Consider the following 19,215-nt stretch of genomic DNA (forward strand, 5'->3'; position numbering starts at 1 on the left):
CAGACAGGACCTTTTGTGGATGGAAAGGTAAATGATGAAAATATTACTTTCCTAGTAGATACTGGTGCTACTCGTTGAACTGTTAGATCAGCTGATGTCAAAAATCTTCCTCTCTCGGGTGACACAATCCATGTAGTTGGAGTTTCAAATAGACAGATAAAAACGTATCTTACTGAACCTGTTAAAGTTAAAATAGGGAAATTCACTGACATGCATCGCTTTGTCGTGTGCGATACTAGCCCTGTGAATTTGTTAGGGAGAGATCTGTTATGTAAAATGAACTGCAAGATTTTCTGTACTCTGGATGGCATAGCTTTTGCAACTCCTGATGAGGATGTACTGTATAGAATGACAATAGCCAATCTGGAACCCGAAATTACTGAGGCATTTGTTGTATTTGACCCTGAGGAACTGCCTCAGGAATTAAAGAAAACAGTGAAACCCGAAGTATGGGATTACACGGGAGAAGATATGAGATTGATGAAAAGAGTAGACCCTGTGAAGATAAATGTAAAAGAGGGAATAAGCTACCCGAATATTCCCCAGTATAAGTTGACACCAGAAATAATTGCAGGGGTGACTCCTGTAATAGACAACATGATTGAACAGGGAATTTTGAGAGGGATAATGAGTAGTCCATGTAATTCACCAATCATGGGACTGAACTTTCAGGATAGTGCAGGATTTGAGAAAAGTGAATAAAATTGTTGTACCTTGCTGTCCCATTGTACCCAACCCTTCAGTGATTCTATATCAGATTCCCCACGATGCAGAATGGTACACGGTCATTGACCTGTGTCACGCTTTCTTTTCTATCCCATTGCACCCTGACAGCCAACAGATTTTTGTGTTCCGGTTCGGCGAACGTACCTTGGCATGGTGCCAAATCCCACAGGGGTATACAGAAAGTTCATCGATATTTAATCAGATTCTAAAGAAATCCCTGGAAGATTTAAAAATGCCTGAAAGTTCAGTACTAGTGCAGTACATCGATGACCTATTAGTGGCATCGAGAACACGAGAGGCATGTGTGGTAGATACAGTTGCATTGCTGAATCATTTGGCGGATGGAGGACTTACAGTATCCCCATCGAAATTACAATTTTGGAAACAGGAAGTACAATATTTAGGTCATAAAATTGAGAAAGGTCTGAGAAAGGTGACTGCAGACAGGATCAGAATAATAAAGGGAATGAGAGCACCAATGACTCAAAGAGAGGTGAGAATGTTTCTTGGGATGGTGGGATATTGTCGTCAGTGGATCAGCAACTTCTCGCTGATTGCAAAACCTCTGGTACCCTTGACAAAGAGTGATGTGAAAGACCCCCTTGAATTGAATAAGGAAGAGATGAAGGCTTTTAAACAATTGAGAGAAAGCTTGTGTGAAGCCCCGGCTCTTGGAATGCCTGACTATGAAAAGGAGTTTGAGCTCTATTGCAGTGAGAGAGATGGGTGTGCACTTTCTGTGTTAGTACAGAAACATGGAAAACTGAGACGACCAATTGTCTATTTTTCAGCCGTATTGGATCCTGTAGCCGTGGCATTGCCTGGTTGTTTGAAAGCAGTGGCTGCTACCTGTAAGAGTTTGGAACAGAGTGAAGGAATTGTGATGGGATATCTTGTGAGAGTGTTTGTACCCCATGACGTTGCAATCCTTTTAACAAGGAGCCGCACGCAGTTCATGACGCATAGTCGTCTAACTAAATATGAGAAAGTCATTCTGGGAGCAACGAATGTGAGCCTTGTGAGGTGTCTCAATGTAAACCCCTCAACATTGCTACCTGATGCTGTAAATGTGGAAGTGAAGGATGACGTGGATCATGATTGTTTGGAAGTGCTTGATTTTTGCACTAAGCCGCGTCCGGACATAAAAGATGTGCCTTTGAGGGAAAGCGACTATGTGATGTTTGTGGATGGGTCATGTCTGAGAACTGAAGAAGGAATCTTGAGTGCAGCATATGCACTCTGTACTGCAGCGGCTGTGTTGGAAGCGTCTTGTCTGAAAGGAGTGAGATCAGCCCAGGTTGCTCAATTGTTTGCATTGACCAGAGCATGTAAATTAGGAAAGAATCTGAGAGTCACTGTGATTACGGATAGTCAGTATGGAATTGGAGTGGTGCATGACTTTAGGCAGATTTGGTCCAAAAGAAGGTTCTTGACGTCGAGTGGAACTCCTATGAGGAATGCTGAAGTGGCTGGAAAATTGCTTGAGGCGATACAACCGCCTAAGCAAATAGCAGTAGTAAAATGCGCAGCCCACTCAAAGGGTACTGACTATGTGTCAGCGGGTAACGAATTTGCGAATGACATAGCGCAATATTGTGCGCGCAACCAGAACTCAGTAAATCGGAATCGGGAAAAGGAAATGAACTCATGTCCCTTACTTTTTACTAACACTGTGAGTACTCGGGAAGAGGTGAGGCAGTTACAGGAAGAGGCAGGAGAAGAGGAACAGAAACAGTGGATAAAATCAGGATGTGCACCACGAGAGGCAGACAGAGTTTGGGTTTATCGGGATGGAAGACCAGTAATGCCTGATAGCATGATCTCTACCATGGCACGGATGTACCATGGACAGGCACATGTAGGCAGGGATGCCATGATCAGACTTTTCAAACAAACATGGTATAATGCCAAGTTCCGGCTTGTAACGGAGAGCCTTTGCCAAAGATGCCTCATATGTCAGCAATACAATCCAGGAAGAAAAACAGTGGTGAGTTAGGGAACAATAGGACGGGAGGGAGGTCCTCTCACCAGAATGCAGATTGATTTCATTGAAATGCCCCCATGTAGTCGGCTAAGGTATGTTCTAGTGGTTGTTTGTCTGTTTTCACTCTGGGTGGAGGCGTACCCAACCAGAAGGAGTGATGGGGTTACAGTAGCGAAACTTCTATTGAGAAAGTTCATTCCTAGGTTTAGTTTTCCAGTAACGATTGAATCAAATAGAGGAAAGCATTTTCAGAATGAAATCATAAAACTGATTTGTAAAGCATTGAATGTACAACCGAAACTACATTGTGCCTACCGTCCAGAGGCTTCTGGGGTAGTGAAACAGATGAATGGCACCATAAAAAACAGATTGGGAAAAATGTGTTTGGCCACAGGTTTAAAATGGCCTGATGTCTTGCCTCTAGTGCTCATGACTATTAGATCGATTCCTGATAGGAATACTGGACTGAGTCCCCATGAAATTGTTATGGGTGGAGCGATGAGACATATTTTCTTTCCTGTCAACAAACTACTGCCTATATCTGATGACTTCGTGTTGGATTATTGCAAGGGGTTGGCTGATTCCGTTCATTCTGTGTTTCATCAGGTTGGATCGGATGCAACCACCCTTGAAAAGAAGCCAGCTCATGATTTGAGTCCAGGAGACTGGGTAAGGATCAAAGTGCATAGAAGGAGAAATTGTCTGGTCCCACGTTGAGGAAAACCACGTCAAGTGATTTTGACCACGATGACGGCTGTGAAATGTGCCAGAGTAAAGAATTAGATTCATGCGAGTCATACTCTCCGAATCCCTAGTCCAATAAACAGACCTGAGGAAGAATATTTGGGAGAGTCGGATACCAGCTCTGAGTCAGAATCCGAAGAAACAAGAACAAGGCAAACTCCAAAAAGGGGAGAATTGGTGCTGAGTCGAGTTGCGAAGCAAGAGAATTTGCCATTAAGGAGACGATTGGAAATTTCTGATACTAGCTCCGAATCAGATACTGAACAGGTGAGAATACAAGACAAGGTAAAAGAAAACATTGAGGAAACTGACAAAGAAATCCTTGATAAAGAAGCCCCACATGCAAGCACGAGAGAGATTCCACCTGAGGTCTTAGAACTAGAAGGTGAGGAATTAGATACAGAGAGTGAGGGTAAGACTGTTCCAGAAAAAACATGAGGAGGTGTAGGGACAACACACACCCAGGTAGAAGAAGGGACAGTTAGTCAGCAGGAAGATTGCGTGGAAGAAAAATGAGGAGGGAAAATGGTAGATAGGGAACCTGAGGTCTTGAAAGGAAAATCCCAAGAAGATAAAGGTCAAACCGATACAGAATCTGAAGAGAGCGAAGGGAAAGCCCAAGAAGGACGAGTCTTGAGGAAGAGAGCTTGGAAAACTGAGCGAGGTGAGAAGGGCAATAGGTTGAAAAGGCCGTCAAAAGAGGAAATTTGGCCAAACAAGATAAAAAGATTGAGGTATCGACTGATGAGAGTGAAATCATCTAAAGCAGAACAAGTGAATGAAGTGTCTAGTCAAGAGAAATCAGGAGACATTGATCAGACACACTTGAAGAACGAAAAGCGAATTAAGAAACCCAACCTGAAGTATAAGTCACCGGAATGAACGTATGTGGCACTTCCTGATATACAAGAGGAAGCAGACAGCCAAGAAAGTCTAGGAGTGACTGTACCGGAAGTGGTTAAAGAGAAAGAAGATTCGGAAATCCTGAGAGTTATCTTGTCTGATATCCGAGAAGAGACGGATGTTCAGGAAATTCTGAACCAAGAATGTGGAAATGAGGACAAAGACGATCAAATGCCAGACTGAAATGACAAAAGGAAGATGCAGAGAGATTGAAATAACAGATAAGACATATAACCGAAAGAACCAAGTAGGCGTTTAGAGCCTTGGGTTTAGAGAAAATTTTAGTTGTGAATAAAAGAGGCTAAGTCAAAAGACACTGATCATTTTTTTAAATGGCAAACACAGAAGGTAGAAAACCTACATGTGGGTTTCTCCGAAGATGGTGCAAGGTGTGTTGGTGTTGTACAGGATTACTAATGCTTCTATGGATTATACTAGCTATAATAATTTTGTTTAGAGTAACCCTCGAAATGGTAGAGATTCACACTGACAATAAGACTAATAAGTAAAAGGTTTATGGTGCTCATGCAACTAGATTGGTAGATAGAACTGACTTACATAAGGATAGGTCTATAACTGATTATTCTAATAATGTTTTTTCAAAATTACTATATGAATATGTAAAGACTATGGACGTTAGAGATTGCTATGTTTGCATGCAGTTACCTGCATCGGTATCGGAGGGTGTTACCTATCACCACCTTCCTGTGACATATGGAATAACATGTAGTGTATTAGCAAGTTGGTTCTATAAAACAGGGAAATTAGAATATTATTACTCGGATGTAGATAACATTTTTGCACAGGTCCCTGTAGTTCCTGAACTAAATAAGATGAAACCTGGTAAAACTTTAGGTGAATATTTCTTGGAAACTAGAGAATTAGCTTTAGAAGTGTTTATGAACAATCTTACTTGTAGTCTGAGAAAGGAAGAGAAGACCTTCTTGGAAATGGTGGAAGAGAGGAGAATTAAGATGCAAAGAAAGGTATCTGAGGAAAAAAGGGAGACGACAGTTTGGGATGTGGAGAAAGAAAATCATTTAAAGGGAGAAATGAGTCCCACAATGGCTTTGGATTGGCCTCAGAGAGGGAAATTGTGTATCAGAAGGAATAAAGCTGTTTATTTTAATTATTTTGGTGGTGCGAGTGAATGCCATGATGTATATAGAATCATGGGAGGATGGGGATTTAAAGGAGGAAAAGATCCGGTATTCCCTGGAATATATTTCATCTGCGGGAACAGGGCTTATTATTGGTTACCGGACCATTGGTATGGTACATGGTACCTAGGCCTGGTCTTCCCAAAAATATTCCATGTGGGCAGGGGAGAAGACGGTGTGCACGAGATAGGTAGGCAACTAACACGCTGAAGGAGGGAAAGTTGGTCAGAAATTGTAGGGGATATTTTTGGAGCACTGATACCAGCCGTTGGAATATCTCTGAATGCACATAAAATTAGAAAATTGTCGACAGTAGTGGATCGCTTATCGACAAGCACTGCTGGTGGGTTCTTACTGGTAAGTACCGAAATGGTTGCCATGAGAGCCATGAATATGCAAAATCGACTTGCCCTTGATATTATTCTAGCAAAAGAGGGAGGAGTCTGTGAAATGCTGAAGGTACAACACTGCTATACTTACATTCCTGACTAGGGTGAAAATTTAAAGAACTATATCAAGAATATAACTGATTTGCATGAGGAAATTGTTCCACTGGAGGTTGAAAGTGTTCGGGAAAGGCTTGGTAAAGGGGTTTCTACTATAAAAAGTATGTTAACCAAATTAGGTAGTTCATTTGTAGGTAAGATTCTAATGCCAGTAACTTGTGTGGTAATACTAATATTGATTTTGAGATTAGGATGTGTTTGCATAAAAAGAAGAAAATTACAAAATAAAATAAAAAGGGAGGTTGCGAAAAGAAAGAGAAAGGAGCTGAAAGAAAGAGAAGTAGGAGATATAGAACTGGAAGAATGGAAAGAAAGTATGTATAAGAAAACAAGAGAGGATGAAATGGGGGAAACCATAATGTAACAAAACTAAGTAAGAGAACTGAGCAATCATTTCCATAAAAATAACATGAAATTTAGTGGGAATTGTGGTGATATTAAAAATCACCAAAGAGGGGATTGGTGGAGCAGGTAAAGCAAAAATGTTGTATACCTTATCTATTTGCATGACAAAATACTAAATACGTAACCATACTAAATATTAACCTGTATTAACGGTTTGGAGTGTTATTATTAATCAACCTTTACACCTTGATAAACACAAGATTCACGTGTGACTAAAATGCTAATTGCATGGCTAATAAATTAAATTAGTAACTGTGGTATGCAAACTAACCGTAGGATGTGTTGAAATAGAGAATTGCATGATTTGTGTTGCCCTTGTAATGGTTTTGTGCTCCTGGTGTGCGGAATGGTGAGTATTATTGCTTTAAATGTTGCTATAAGCTAGGAAAATACTAATATATATTGGGATTAGTGTGGGTTTAAACATTAGAATCTTCATCTCCGTATATTAATTTTTTTTTTATGTTTGTTTTGCTTAAGTTGGCATTCGGGCCTACTAGGCCGCGATATTCAAAATGGAGTTCGGAAGTGTCCACCGTCATTTGAGCGTGATGTCTACTGCGCAGATTCGGATGGCTCTAAAGATCTCCAGGCGACCTCTATCAACAAGACTATGTGTTCCTCGTCAAGGATAGGAACGTGGAGGATTGCCAGGACTCAGCTAGTGTGAATGACTGAAAATACAATAGCGACCTGTACCCGGAGGTCCATATGTTGTTACTTCGGAACTTTTCGCATGAGAACGGTACAAAAGAATACAAATCGAGGGATGACTTGTTCAATTCCCTGAGAACCTAGAAAACCTGGGAACAGAGTTCAGAATTTCAAAATTCAGGGGTTTAGCCAATCAGAACATTTCTACTCCTAGAAAATGTTGCATATTATCCTAGAATTAGGATATATAAAGGGGAAATTTAGGGGAGGGGAAAAAAGTGCGTTCCAAATTTCCTTCGGTGACTGCTGGTGTGGAGAATCGATTTGCTAGCATGATTGCCTGGTCCTTTGGTTACCTTTCGGACTGTGTCGTGCTGAGCGAAATAACTTTTCCCGTACTTGTTTGGGTCTTAACCTGAGTTTGACTGGACGATTTTGCCAGAAGGGATTTGATTTTTGCAGGGCTGACGGGTTTCTGGAAATAGTCGCCAGTGTCAAAATTTAGGTAAATATAATTGTATGTAAATTTGTGCCAAAGATATTCATTGAAAACTCTGATTTGATTGAAGCTTGATTATGCCAATGAAAACGAATTAATGAGATAAACTAACATTACTTTACAAAAATTGAGTTTGTGATTCTTTTAATAGGTATTGATTAATCAAAGGTTCCGAAGCTTTAATGTGTTTTAGCTGGTTCTAAAATCTCCATCAACCAGTCCAACTAATTGGTCCATCGACCAAGAGGTGGAGTGCCTTGATGTTAAAGTTAGGATTCTATAGGTACTAATGTATATGATGTATATAATGTAAATAATTTTTCCTCCTATAGGCAATAAGGTACCCCACATGTCCAGCGCTTCTTTCCTCCTGTGTGCAGATTCAAGTGAGACGTATGAGTTTTGGTGTTATGGGCCCCACCAATGAATGTGTGCGTGGATGAGTAAGGGTGATGACGGGTCTGTGACGCAGGGAGGATATGTAAATGTGCCCTCTTCCGCTGGAGCAAAGGCGAAAGGTTTGGGGGTAACCCTGCAAAAAGGACCAGGTCTAACACCATCTATTTCATTTTCTGTGGTTCAACATATTATTAAGTATTCTTGTGGTCCACAATTGCTGCTCTGGTGCTCACGGAAAAATACTGTCTAAGCCAATCAGTCAGCATGTGGGTTGTTCATGACCCCACTAAAAGAAGTTGACAGGATACCCACGGTGCATGAATGCCAAAGTATGGGTTCATGTGTGGAATGCTTATTGAATCAGACAAATATATGCATGTTTCAAAGAATGCGATATACTAATGAATATTCTTTAGATACAAACCCATGTTCTGCCCTTTGCCACCTGCCTACATTTGAGTCCTATGAGAATAATGGAAAGTCGTTACAATTGTTTATTGCCTGTTTTGTATTTTACCTGGTTGTGCATTGAGGCAGTTCACCTTCTTTGCCTGTTTCCAACTAGAAGGGCCTCTGCAAGCTGTGATCTTAGAGCTCCAGGTGAGGCTGTAGAAGCTAGGTCTGACACAGGGATGCTGATTGCATCCATTACTGCCCTCCTTCACGCCTGCCTTAGCTTCCACACCGACCATATTTCAATTGCAGGAGGAGGAGAGACTATCTTTCCTCTAGCGTGCTTCGCAATAAATTATTTTGTGGCTCCTGTATCTGATGCTGTGTTTGCAAAGCTGATTTGAGTTCTCTTTGTGAAGTATGTTAGCGAAATTGATTTAAAAAAAATTTTGTTGCGAAGATAAGATGCATGACCTCTTCTTCTCTGTTTTATTCATCACAACATCACAGTTAAAAAGTGGACACTTAAGAGTGAATTAAGGGTGACTCTAGTGACCATTTCCCTGTCAGATCCTGTTCATACCACAAGTTTTGGGTAGGTAAATCCTGAGTACTCCATTATGTAACTGGGAAACCCCACCTTCCTGTGGTCGCACCTACACATTAACTGGCTAAACTAAAAACCTTCAGCCATTTTTCGCTTAACTAAGAAGCAATGTCTTTCTCCTGTTTGTTTGTTTTTTGCAGTTTTATATAGCGCGAACTCGAACCGCAGGTATTGGAGAGCTTTACATGAGTACCAGTTATGTCACACAAGGACACGTTCATTTTCGGTATGCACAGGGAGATTAAGTGATTTACCCAGAAGCACAGGATGTTGAGCCGACGCGGACACTCAAACCTGGTTCCCCAGCTCCAAAGTCACATTCGGGTGGATCCCCATAGCACCCCACATTCTCTGTGTGGATCTGTATTTGTGAGCCAGAAGCCGCCTTTGTTGCCTGTCCCACCCTCTGGACGCTGCCTATTCCAGAAAGCATGAAATGTCCCATGATACCTATTTCAGATGATCACAAAGACAAATTTGTCATGTGCTTGTGGCCTTCAGACTGCCGACATTAGCCCCGCCTGCTTACAGACATTTGCAGTAAAATCAAACACCCCACATATTGTAATTGTAATTGCATTTATTATCATTAATGCTCAATTGCAAGATTGATATGCTCTTTGAGGCTGTGATCTGTGTGATAGTTGAGGCTCTGACCAAGAGTAGCAATATCCTTGTAACATGTCGAAATTCTGCCATGTGTGACAGCACCACATGCCGCACTCTCTCTAACTGGAGTTGCCACGATGGAAGCACCCGTGAACACCCCAGCCACATAAGCTGACTGAGGGCATGGTGCATATTGCAGAAGAGGGCAACGCCACGCCAATTTTCTGATATAGATGTATATATATATTCACACTGGATGTGAAACTGACATGTCACTCTTTGTATTACTCCTGGAAGAACCAGTGAGCACCACCCATCACCACAGCACCGGCTATAGGGCAGAGACAGTGGTCCTTGGGGTGGACTGACTCATCGGAGGGGGTCACAGCTTCTGGTGCAAGCAAAGGAACCGTGATCGCAACACCTTTAAGAGTAGTATCTCAGGGGAGTAAGAGACCGAGAGGGGGATATGGAGACTGAGGCGGGGGAAAGGGAGACTGGGAGGGAGGAAACCCAAAATAAAGGCACACAGGGAACAAAATGTGGGAGGAAGAAGGAGATCATTGGGATAGACAAGGAAAGTAACAAAGGGAGACAGCTAGATATTAATGATGACCTCAGCCCCCTCCTCAGTAAAGTTCCTTGAGGTCCTCAGGCACCTCTCTGCCTCAAAGGTCCAGAAGACTCCACACAATGAACTGCATGCCCAGACATGGCGCCTGCCTCCTCACTCTTTGTTTGCCTTGGGTGAAACCATCTAAGCTGGGAGATTCCACTCCTCCAGATTCCACTGCTGTGCGGCGATTTCCAGCTGCGGAGTTCCATAACAGTCACACGGAGTGCACCTGTGCTCACGCCAGGCAGGATTGCTTTAGGCAGAGGCCCCGGGAGCCTGCCCCCTCCACTCACCCCGCAGAGAGCCGCAGCATACATTACCACCGCTCAGCCACAGCGTACACATCTCTCCTCCTGTGAGCAACAGAATTGGACATCCTGTGTGGTTTTACGAGCGGGAAGCGCGCTCTCACACAGCACTGCTGCATCCCTTTGGGTTCGACTAATAATTCTAATAAGTTTAGTTACAGAGTGGAGTTACAGCATGATAATACTATGTTTGCATGTTGATTTACCTGCTCCTCAGTGCAGTGCAACTCGTACTCAGACCCTAGGGTTTCTGCTGTGATTATAGAGAGAACTTTTTAAAGCAAGTTCGCTTCAAAATAATTGTCAGGCTCCTGCTCCGGGTCTGTACGGTGCTATACATCACACTGTTCTAGGATTAATAGTATTACAACTTTTATATACATTTTGGTCCATGCAGTTTGTAGGAACTGCGTCAGTTGGATTGCTAAGTCAAGGGCAGATAGTGATGAATGTTAGAGGGAGAAGAAGTACACGTGGCCGAATCAGCGGCTAACACTGTAGTGTACATCTACCACTGACAAGTCGGTGAAAGGAAGCAAGCAAGAAATGGTGCCCTCTATCGAGGGACACAGACAGGTGCCCCATGGAGCAAGAGTGACATCTGGGAAATGGCGAAGCCCACCCCAGAGGGTCAAATAATGGAACTCATGATTTTAATTCCCTACTACTGTGCCTTGAAAGAATCACTTTCTCTGTAATGGGCCCGCACGTGACCGTACATCCTAACCATGCACAATGTGCTAACTTTAAGGTTTGTTTTTGAAGTACGAAGTGTTAGTTACAATTTCTTATTAGATCCTTAATCAATAGAGATTCACACACATTTGGACATATAGTTGAATTTGCTGATGGAAATTTCAAATCTTGATGCATAGAAGTAGGTTAGGTGCCAATTCATGCCGCTGATGAAAATTCACAAGCATGGAGCATTTTCTGTAGTCGTGAATGTTGAACTAGAGTCCAGAAACATGGATATTCGTAAGAGATCTCCTGGTGTTCCTGTGCGGCTCAGAATCAGGAACAGGTAAGGCAGTCAGTAATTTGCACAGATTTCAAGAACATTCCCGCAGAATATTATACATTCCGTAGAAGTTGAAAATACATGTAAATCATAGGAGGAGACCTATGAAGCATACATTTCTGAGTTTTCTTTGTGACTTGACCTTCAATATTCATATTTTGTTAGATAATGTACTTTTTCATATTGACAGATCAATCAATGCATTTCACCATCTCTGTCCAATGGCCTTCCTGATATTTCCTAGTTGTGGAATTTCTGGTTTATGTATTGTGAATTTATCATGAATCTACAAATCTCTGCTTGTATGTCAGAGTCATGTATACAGAAATATCATCTGACACAATCATCGTGTTATAAATATCATTTACAAACTTTCTATTATTAACTCCAAAAATGGGATATTTCTGTGGGAAGAATTTAGGACATGATATGTATGTCAGGGAATATTCTGATAATGATATTGGGGTGCTAGACCCCACTGGTCTCTCCTATATGAATAAGAAGACCTAAATATCATCACATATCAAACATATTGATCCCAGCCCAGCTGCACTGGTTGTCCCTCGGGTGCCCTTATAATTCTTCCGCCCACCAGGAAGGCCATAGATGGCTGCAGTGTGTGTTTTTGGACTATGGATTCATGGCCATAGGGTAACAAAGCAGGACGATGATTGTGTTAATGAATATTGTCAGTATAATTGACAATAATAGCAGCAATCCAAAAATGGCAGCACAATTACATGCATGAGGCTATCACACCCGAGGCAGCTGTCGCATTGCCCTTCTTATCATTCTTCCTATTATTAATATTATTATTAGGAGTAAGAATGATAGCGATTTGGTGAGAAAAAGAATTAACAATATATTATCTGCCTTTGAATCAGATAGCCACATTTATATGATTTGTTGCCATTTCTGTTTTTTGTGTATTCCATATTGGAACTGAGTGATTTATTTTACGTGTATCCCTTTTTGGAGCAGATTGTGCTGAGATTTTCAACAGTGGGCATCGACGGAGTGGATTTTATAAGATTAAACCTCTTCGGAGCCCCAGTGCCTTCCAGGCCTTCTGTGACATGTCCGAAGGAGGGGGCTGGACTGTGCTTCAGAGACGCTCGGACGGCAGCCAACCATTCGACAGGTGGGTGCGGGATCGTAAGGTGTGAACCAGGCTCTGACGGGCACCAGGGCATTACACTTAAATGGATGGAGCTTTGAATTACCTTCACTGGCAGTTCAAGTGCCAACGATCCAATGTTCTGCTTCAAACATATTCATTTAGAGATCGTTATTTTACCATTTTCTTTGTTGTATTTTTTTATTTCCATATTTGGAGTGTCTGGTTTTTGATTTCAGAGAGTGTAATTTATAAGAAGATCAATGCTAGGGATGAATTGAATTTACAGGTGTGTAAATGCTGGACTGAGAATCTTCAACGTGTGCTTCTGGTCGCACTGACCTTTCCTCCTTTGTGATATCCTTAGGTTTGTGTGTCTTCGCTCTTTTGTCATTCTATGACTCATTATTGTACAATTGTGGTCTAAAGTCCCGACCAATCCCTGCGCTGCCGGGTGTCACGTTAACACAATGGAGAGCGGCGTCTGCATTCAGGCCTCCTGGGTCACCTCTAGATCCGATCTGTCCGGCGCTACCATTGAATGCCGTGTCATTCACGCTCTCACCGCTCTGAGAGATAGATGGTACAGTCCTGGCGTCTTTGTTGGCCTCACCACTGACATGACTGCGTAGTCGGCTGGCCAGGGAGCGATAAGGAGAACATAATAAACAACCACTCCCCCCCCCCCATTAAAATGATCCTTTGGTATGAGCGATAACTGTGGAAGTGAAGATAACAGGAGGCCGAGACTCGACGATCAGTAAATCACTCCACTTTTGTTAAGAGCATGCAAAACAGTGTTTGTGTCCTCCTGTGGGAAAGCAAAGTCTCAAGACTATTTAAAGACATTGATTAAAAGAGCAGTATTTATATAACTACCTATGATACGTCTAAATCGAGGTTAAGTATTCACTAAAATGTAATAACTTGTTTTTATTAAATAGTGCTTCATTCCACACTCCTGCAATTTCGAAGCGCTGTAAACAGCCGCAAATACAATTACCCAATTAATTATCGTACCCAGTGGGTATGATGGAGGGCTGGATCCAGCTCTCCTGAACCTATGCTGAACATCCATGACTTACACATTTTCAAAGTTCTTTAACATGGCCAGTCAGTAGGTCAGTCAGTCAAAGATTCTTTATTTCGCTATATTTCAGTAGCATATAGAGTACGTAAAATACACACTTCATTATACATTATATATTACATGACGTAAAAAAGCCATAGTAAAATGATTAAAATAATACAATATTCCAAATACATTATAATAATTAATTAAAAAACATCTGATATGATATAACAAAACATGATAAAAGTGCAAATGCAAAGTGCCCTTAGAATAAAATTGCTCATTGCGTATGATCAAAGTTACATCTCATTTATGTTGCCACTCTTACTGTTTGGGAACTCCTACTCTTCAAAGATGACCAGAAAAAATAAGTAAATGAATAACAAACAAAATTATCAGAAAGCTTTTAAATGAAATATAAAGATGGGCGACATTGTCTAAAACTGTATTTGCATAAAAGTGGAAGAATGTATCTTTTCCTTGGGGCACTATATAAAGTACAAGGAAATATAAGATGTAAATCTGTTTGAGGTGATGGCCCATCACAGGGGCAAGAAGGAAGGTCACCTAAAGAATCAGTGGGATAACCAAATAACATAATATATTTTAAACTGATCCTCCCTAAGATGTAGTGATGTTGGTGGTTCGTCACAAAGGCTAAATATGAGTATTCATCATTTTTAATAGTAGGGCCCATCTGATATAGCTTCACCGTAAATGAATTATGATTTATATCCATTCTCTCTCTAGCGGCCTTTGTTAAGAAGATCTCCTTAATTCTTGCCTAAGATATCGATACACAAGTGTGTGGGTTCTCATACAACTCCTGCATACCCAAAGACTATAGACAACTCTTCGCATACTGCGCCATGAAATCTTGTGTACAAGATCTACATTCAGGTAGTCCCTCAGAACACTCTGTGCCAGGTAGCAACATTGGAACTAATTTGGATCATTAATAAACGCGCAAATCACTTGGTGACCCTTTCAAAGACACATGGTAATTCACTTTAGGATTATGTTTTAGTGAGGTTCTGGCAAAGGCTACGACGTCTGATCCTTAACAGAATTACAAGTAGAGAACTTGGTTTGTAGCAAAGAACCATTTAATTCATTCAAACGATAGTGCATCTTTGATGAGGGCTTCACGATTGTCCCTAACCAATCAACAGAGGGAGGCATTGATGCATGAGGAACTAAGAGCACTTTAGCAGGTGCTAGGCTATTCATATTGTTATGTTTTACTTGGTTAAGCTTGGTTTCTCAGTTTGTTAGCACTAACTCTTATGACTATGACATTTAGAATTGTTTTCCTTTCGGTGGTTAGAATCCTGGAGTGAAGTTGCCTGGAGGATGCTGAGCAGGTATCAGTGCTATGCTAGTGGGTGTTTCAGGACTGGAATAAGCCTACTTAAAAATGCAAAAATTGCTGTGGATTTACTTGACAGGATTGGCTATGAGTTCCTGGAACAGCAACCAAACCTATGTGAGGCTATTTTAGTGTTTTCCTTCTGTTTATTTATTGTGGATGTTATTACTCAAACAATTTCACGCGGCTTATTCTACCGATAAGTGGAGCCGACATATATTTTAGCCACCATTGTAACCTTATAATTCCACAACATCTGTGGATTATTCTCTTGTGTGAATGCCTGGATTGTGTTTTTTTATTTTTTTGAAACTTTATTTATGTTTTGTAAACAAACAATAAACAGATCTCTGCACTGATTACAATCATCTTGAGTGTGAAAAGTACATTTCGATAATAATGTCCCCCTGCCCTTGAACAATACGAGAGCATGGCTCCAGGCAGCAACATCGCGTTCTTCATCACAGCAATACAACCCGTCAGAACCCATGTGAGACAACAATGCAGCACTGACCCTCCCCATATCCGTCTGTTTCATTAGAGCCCAACATTCAGATTTGCCATATCAAACCCATGCGCTATCCATATTTCTTTTTTTTTTTTTGAAACCGTTTATTGCATTTTTAAAATAGTTACAAGTATGGGCCTACAACCATCTGGCCGGCCGCTAGAGTGGCAGAAGCATATGACATACATACAGTAAGAGTCTCTTGGCGGTTCGGATTGGTAAATCAGGAGATAGCAATAGCGCAGGCCACATAGCTCCAAGCCCACAGTACGGTTCCCTTTTATCAAAACAGGACAACACCAAAAACCACACCCGCAAGGCAACCCGCAATCCAAGATGTCGGCACGTGCTCCTTAAGTGGGGGATCCCAACCCGCAGCCTAACTCTGAAGAGGGGGAATGGGAGCAGATCCGGGACTGGGGGCCCACATGCCCACGGCTGGGGGAGGGGGTCGGCTAGGGGGACGGAGCTGGTGAGGCAGCCGGTAGCAGTGGCGGCTCACAAATACCCCCGCGATAGGCGTTCCAGGGGCCCCAGATTTTCACCCACGCCCCAGGCTTACCCCTCGCCACATACACCACCTTTTCACGAAACATACACCAATCCATGTGTTCTTTCCAGGCCAACACCGCCGGGGGCCTCTGGGATCCCCACAATTGAGCAATGTCCCGCTTAGCTATCATGTATCCCAGAGTCACCCACCGCGTCTGCGGGACCGAATAGTCATTTGGTTCCCACACATTCAGCAAGCATCTCCTCGCTTCAGGCAACAGCGCGACACGCGTAACCACACGCAGGACCTCATGCACACCACGCCAGAATCGCTCCACCTTTGGGCACTCCCACAGAATATGCATGAAAGTTGCCAAAGCACCACAGCCACGCTTACACAATCCATCCCCAGCAAAGCCCATACGTAGAAGCCTTGGCCCCGTCACGTAAACCCGGTGGAGGATCTTAAGCTGGACGAAGCGAAGGCGAGCCGGGATGGCCACCTCCTTCGGAGAGGCCACCGCGGAGATCCAGTCCTCGTCGTCTAGTTCCAGCCCGTCGGCAACCCAGGCCTCGCGGAGACTAGTCAGCAGGCACGATCTGTCGTTGATCAGTTTTTTATATATAAGGGAGATCGTGCTGTCTGGAACATGGCCATCCAGCACTCTGTCCTCCAGGGGGGAAGACTCCGGAATGGACGCGACATCCGGGAAGACGGAGCCCAGCGCGTGGCGGACTTGTAAGTACCGAAAGTACTCACTGCCTTGCAGCTGAAACTCCGTCTGCAGCGTCTCAAAAGTTTTGAATCCCCCCCTCGTCCAGAGATCTCCCACTGTGGTGATTCCGATCGTGTCCCACTTCTCGAAGCCCTTCGATGTCCACAGGGAGCCCAACCTCTCAGACGCATATAGCGGTGACGCCCGGGTCAAACGGTCCTTCCACCCCATAGCTGCATTAGCCGCGTGCCATACACGCACCATGACACGCGTCGGCCCCGTCAGACGGGAGTCGGGCGCGCCAGAGTAGAGCGCTCGATTGTAATCGCCACCGGGCAGGAGCATCTTGTCCATTTCAAATGCCGGGTTCAAGGCGGGCCCGTAGAGGCCATGATTAATTGCAGCTAGCTGGGAGGCCCAGTAATACCGTTTAATATCCGGGAGGGCAACCCCCCCATCGTACCACGGGAGCGTCAATTTGGCCAGAGCAATACGCGGCCTCCCGTCCCAGAACAGGCGCCGCTGCAGGCTCTCCACCTCACGGAAGTAGCGCGCCGGAACCAAGTCCATCGTGTTCTGGAGCGCGTACAGAAAGCGCGGCAAAGACATCATCTTAAACAAGGCCGCTCGGCCAAGCGGCGAAAGCGGAAGACGCCGCCAACGCGCCACGTCCTCCTTCAAGCGCTGGAAGGGGGGCAGCAAGTTCCGCTCGTAGCGGGCCTCCGGGTCCAGAGCAATATATATACCCAGGTACCGGAACCCCTGGGAGGCGATCTGGATCGGGCAGTCCCGTGGTAGGGCCGGAGCCTCCCCGGAAAGCACATATACGCAGGATTTCGCCCAGTTGATGACAAGGCCTGAGTTCCGACCGAAGGAGCGCAAAACATCAACCAGGACAATCAACGATTTACGCGGGGAGGCGAGATACAAAAGGATATCATCGGCGTAGAGGGACACGCGGTCCTCATGCTCGGGGGTCCAGCGGAGACCACGGATAGAAGGGTGCCACCGCAGCCACTCCGCCAAGGGCTCCAAGGCCAGTGCAAACAGGAGCGGCGACAAGGGGCAACCCTGACGCGTACCCCGTCCCAGCGCGAATGGGGCCGAGACTCGCCCATTCACCACCACCTGCGCCAATGGGCCCGAATACAACAATTTGACCCAGCTAATGAATCCCGGTCCAAATCCAAATTTCGCCAGCATCGCCCAGATGTATGGCCACTCAAGCGTGTCAAACGCCATAGTGGCGTCTAAGGACGCCAAGATGGCCGGCTCCCGCACAAACGGGACACGCGCGAGCACCCCGTGCAAGCGTCGCAGATTAAGAGCCGTGTTGCGATGGGGTATAAAGCCAGATTGGTCTTGGTGGACCAAATCGCCCACCACGCCGACCAGCCGGCTGGCCAACACCTTGGCGAGGATTTTGGGCTCCGCGTTCAAGAGCGAGATAGGCCTATAGGATGTGACCCGCTCACGGGGTCTCCCCTCCTTGTGGATCACCACGATTGTGGCCAGACGCTGGTCCGGCGGGAGGGAACCCTGCGAGTGGGCCGCCACGAACATCGCGCGCAGGTGGGGCGCCAGTACATCCGGACGCAGCTTGTACAGCTCGATGGGGATACCATTGGGGCCCATGGCCTTGCCGGATGCGACCGAGCGAATAGCAAGGGCAATTTCATCCGAGGTGGGAGGAGCGTCCAACGAATCCCTGTCCTCCACCGAAAGGGAGGGCAGCGCGATGTCCCGAAGCAGGGCATGGGAATCTTCCTCCGAGCAAGGAGAAACCGGGGAGTACACCTCGCGGAAATAATCTGCGAAACAGGAGACAATGGCTTCCGGCTCGGTGACACGCACACCATCCATCCCCTCGATCAAAGGAACCACACGACTCGCTCTCTCCTTCTTGTCCAACCACGCAATCAATTTACCAGCCTTATCACCCACATCATACAATCGCCCCTGTTGCTCTCTACTGAGGCCCCTGGCCGCCTCCGTGACGAGGGCCCTATAGGCCGCCTGCTTGAGGTGTAGAACATGCAATTTGGCATCCGTCACCCCGCTCCCCAGGTCACCCTCTAGTTCCGCAATTTCGGCCTCTACCCGGGTTACTTCCTCCCGCTCGCGCCTCCGGGCATGGGAGATGAAGGAGAGGGCCTCCCCTCTGAGAACTACCTTAAAAGCCTCCCACAGGGAGATGGCCGAAGGGACAGACCCCACATTCTCATCAAAGTATCGCTGCAGGGATTTGATCAAGTCAGCACGAATAGTGGGGTCGCGCAAGTACCAAGCATTGATTGGGGCCACCCTGCCCTCCCCCCTCGGGAAGACATCGAAATGTAACAGTAATGGGGAGTGATCTGAAATACCCCGCGCCAGATGGCACACCTCTCCCACCCTCCCGGCATAG

At 44.5% G+C, this 19,215-nt stretch overlaps 1 protein-coding gene across 2 annotated transcripts in view; it reads left to right on the top strand.

The window, feature by feature from the left end:
- FGL1 (fibrinogen like 1) overlaps positions 1 to 19,215 on the top strand; it is a 360,978-nt gene that overhangs the window by 132,236 nt on the left and 209,527 nt on the right. For both annotated transcript variants that reach the window (XM_085641997.1, XM_085641998.1), the window contains one exon: positions 12,516 to 12,675. In XM_085641997.1, the coding sequence (XP_085498123.1) occupies positions 12,516 to 12,675 (160 nt within the window). The remainder of the gene's footprint in view (positions 1 to 12,515; positions 12,676 to 19,215) is intronic.

The sequence above is a fragment of the Triturus cristatus genome, chromosome 2_2, assembly GCF_964204655.1.
Source record: "Triturus cristatus chromosome 2_2, aTriCri1.1, whole genome shotgun sequence".
NCBI classification, from domain to species: Eukaryota; Metazoa; Chordata; class Amphibia; order Caudata; family Salamandridae; genus Triturus; species Triturus cristatus.